The sequence below is a fragment of the Halyomorpha halys genome, unplaced genomic scaffold (genome assembly GCF_000696795.3).
Source record: "Halyomorpha halys isolate HHAL.00 unplaced genomic scaffold, Hhal_1.1 Scaffold15.1, whole genome shotgun sequence".
Lineage (NCBI taxonomy): Eukaryota > Metazoa > Arthropoda > Insecta > Hemiptera > Pentatomidae > Halyomorpha > Halyomorpha halys.
The window spans coordinates 478517-481757 of NW_027108914.1; the positions used below are offsets into that span (position 1 = coordinate 478517).

Here is a 3241-nt window from a genome sequence, read left to right on the forward strand (position 1 = left end):
TAACCAAAATTTCTACAAACTTAAGAGAAAACCATATAATTTGTCCAAGTATGAGCAAAAATACATTTAACATATAGTGTATGGGCCATGCCCATGTTTAGCATCTTAATTAGGTAGATCTCATGGAAATCTATCAACTTTTAATTATTTTTTCAAATGATTTGAAAAGGATGCATCTTCTGGAACATTCCAGATGCTCATTTGAATGAGAATTAAATTGTACAAAAAACCTATGCAAAAAAAATAATAGTAATAATATTTTAATAGGACCAATATTAGCAAAGTTACAGCAAACTATTTTTGAATTTGGCTTAGCATCCAAAGTGCTAAGAAAAACCATGCAAGTAGACCCACCATACAATAATTGTTAGTTATTTACTAATATAATAAATCATTATATAAACCATTGATTAATAATTCATAACTTTTTATATTTTATGAATCTATTATTGGGATATTAGAAGATTCTAAAACAAAGACTTAAGTTTCACAAATAGCAGGAAAAAGTCAATGTTCCGCAAATTCAGAAACCATCAGATTTGAATTGGCGGAACTTTCATTAGGCAGTTCCAAGTCAGACTAATTGGGGAACTGTTTTGAAATGTGCTTATCAACTGATTTTTATTGAAACTTATAAATTGAACAAATTAATGAAAAACTACTGAAGCTAAAAAAAAAAATAAAATTACATTAATAAAAAGGGTATAGAAAATTCTGATGATCCACATATAAACATTTATACTTGTATACAAAGTTCACAAAATATGAAACATTTGTGCAACAATATCAAGATTATATTACAATACTGTTGTATACATATAATACTATTATAACTTAAATAATACAATACTAAAATAGTATATGGCATTTACCATAACTCTAAAGATCAAAAAACACTCATATAAAAAATATACATTAATACTATTATAACTTAAAAACTATAATACCTTTAGTTTTTCTATAAACTTAGGATACATTGCTGCACATATTGTAAAAGCTTGAAAATTAATCAGATTTCAAACTTAATTAAGGAAGAAGTGATGATAAAAAAAAAATAACAATGTTTTATTTTATCCTTAAGTAGTCAGACATGTTTCCATCAGACATACATCATGTGGACCTTTTTTTTTTATGTAATTTTTAGAGAAATAACAATTGGTAAATTTATGCCTCTTCAAAACTTTCTCTGATTTATTTTAAATTGTAATATTAATAATTCATAAAATTATTAATAATTTTTAGAAGAAAGAAAATAAAAAGGTGCCTTCTTACAATAGGTTATTTTGAATAAATTTGAAGTTAAAAAAAAGTATGATTTCACTTTAAAAAATGATAAAAAAATTATACTTGTGACATTAACAAAACCCACTTAAACTATTCAAGATACACACATTAACGATAAAGAGATAAATAAATCTAAGTCTGAGATTGGCTGAGAATCTCCTGTCAAAGAAAATAATGACAGAGGAAATTGTTTAAGGTGTGAAGGAAGACCTCAACTTCGATGCAGTGCTGATGCCAGGTCCATTTTAGGATGAGGAAATGGATAGCAGCAGCACAAGACAGTAATGATTATTGGAAGTTGTAGCAGGAGGGAACAACTTTTCACCGAGTTGTAGCTTCGGTGGAATAGAATAATTTAAACAATTCCTTATTAAGCTATTATGGCTTATACTGATTGTTACAAATAACAAAAAAATATTTCAAATTAATGTTTAACTTACTTTTCAGCCATTATGACAAGACAGTAGGGTTTCACTGAAAAAAAATTAAAACTTTGCCACTAAATAAAAAAACAAAACACTATGACTATTGAAGAGCAAATAGCATAATGAAGGGTTATTCAAACCCCTTTTTACCTAGAACACTTCTCTTCAAACAGACGGGAAAAAATGACTGAGAAGCTTTTTAATCTGCACTCTTTAAATACCTAATCTGCCTGTGTGACCACTTAAGGCTTCAATAAAAATTAAAAACCATCGGTGAATAGATGGACTATACCTTTTACAACTGGATCCACATAAATTCTCATATCTGTACTCAACCAAGTTAGTATTAACAGTTAATTCACAGCAAAAGGAAACTTCAAGCGACACAATCTTTACATATTAAATTGACTCAAATTACATTTATCGATCTATCTCACCGAACACGACATCCAAGGTACCTGAAACAGAAAGAACATACATTCTAATTTAGTAAATAAAAAATCTTTAAGATAAATAAATACTTAATTAAATTAAAATAGAAATGAATTAGAAGGTATTTAAACTAAAAAAAAAAAATGATTTTTACCAATAATGGCAACTATGTCGGCCAGCATGGAACCTTTGCCAATCTTCTCTAAGGCGGCAAGGTGAGCAAATCCAGGTGCTTTGATTTTACATCTATAAGGTTTAGAACTTCCATCAGAAATTAGGTAAATACCAAATTCTCCTGAAATATACACAAAAAGAAGTTAATAAACATTATTTTGATAAAAATCCATCACTCATCATGAAAATAAAAATTTTCCATACTTTCCCTTACAATATATTTCATGTATAGGTAAGTGAAAGTAAATATTTTATCTTGGTTTAGTGAATCACCAATAAAGATAAGGTTTCTCAACAGACATGGCTTAAAGAAAATTAGAACAAATTTAAAACTATAAAATAAGCATTGCTACAACCTATCAGACATATAAAATGAATCAATTAGTAGCTGGCTCGTTTCTTTTGGTATGTTTGGTAAAATTAAACATCAGTAATTTAAGTGAAACTCATTTTTTTAAATCAAGCCTCAGCATCATTATAATTTAGAATTCTTAAGACATTATACTGGACAAGGTCCTTCATATAGGTTAAAATGAACAAGGCTCTTAACTTTCAATCGCTCTAAAAAATTCCTTATAATCATATTAATATAGAAATCTTAAAACTGAAATAACTATCTCAAAAATATAAACTCAGAAATAATACTGTGTTGTTGAAAAGTTTACTAAAAAATAATGAGGTGGAGAGGTGTATATTAGATCTAACAAAGATATTTACTTAATATTAATTTTCAATATCATTAAACAAAATAATATACATAAATATTCCAGGAGAATAACGCAAGTATTACTTTTATAAACTATAATTTAAACTTCTTTATAGTATTTATTTCCATATTTATATAAATCCTATATATGTTAGAAAGGAACCAAAAATAGTTGTTAAACTATTCCTTTTTTATCACACCCCCGACAATCTTCTTATTT

General features: G+C 27.1%; 1 protein-coding gene across 1 annotated transcript in view; it reads right to left on the reverse strand.

Annotated features, from left to right (window-relative positions):
• Positions 1–926: 926 nt before the first annotated feature.
• The window catches only part of LOC106680036 (NADH-ubiquinone oxidoreductase 49 kDa subunit), an 11824-nt gene continuing 9509 nt past the window's right edge, over positions 927–3241 (reverse strand). The window contains exons 9-10 of the mRNA XM_014419496.2: positions 2296–2436; positions 927–2167 (exon numbers count right to left, since the gene is read on the reverse strand). Coding sequence (XP_014274982.1) covers positions 2130–2167; positions 2296–2436 — 179 coding nt within the window. The 3' untranslated portion in view covers positions 927–2129. The remainder of the gene's footprint in view (positions 2168–2295; positions 2437–3241) is intronic.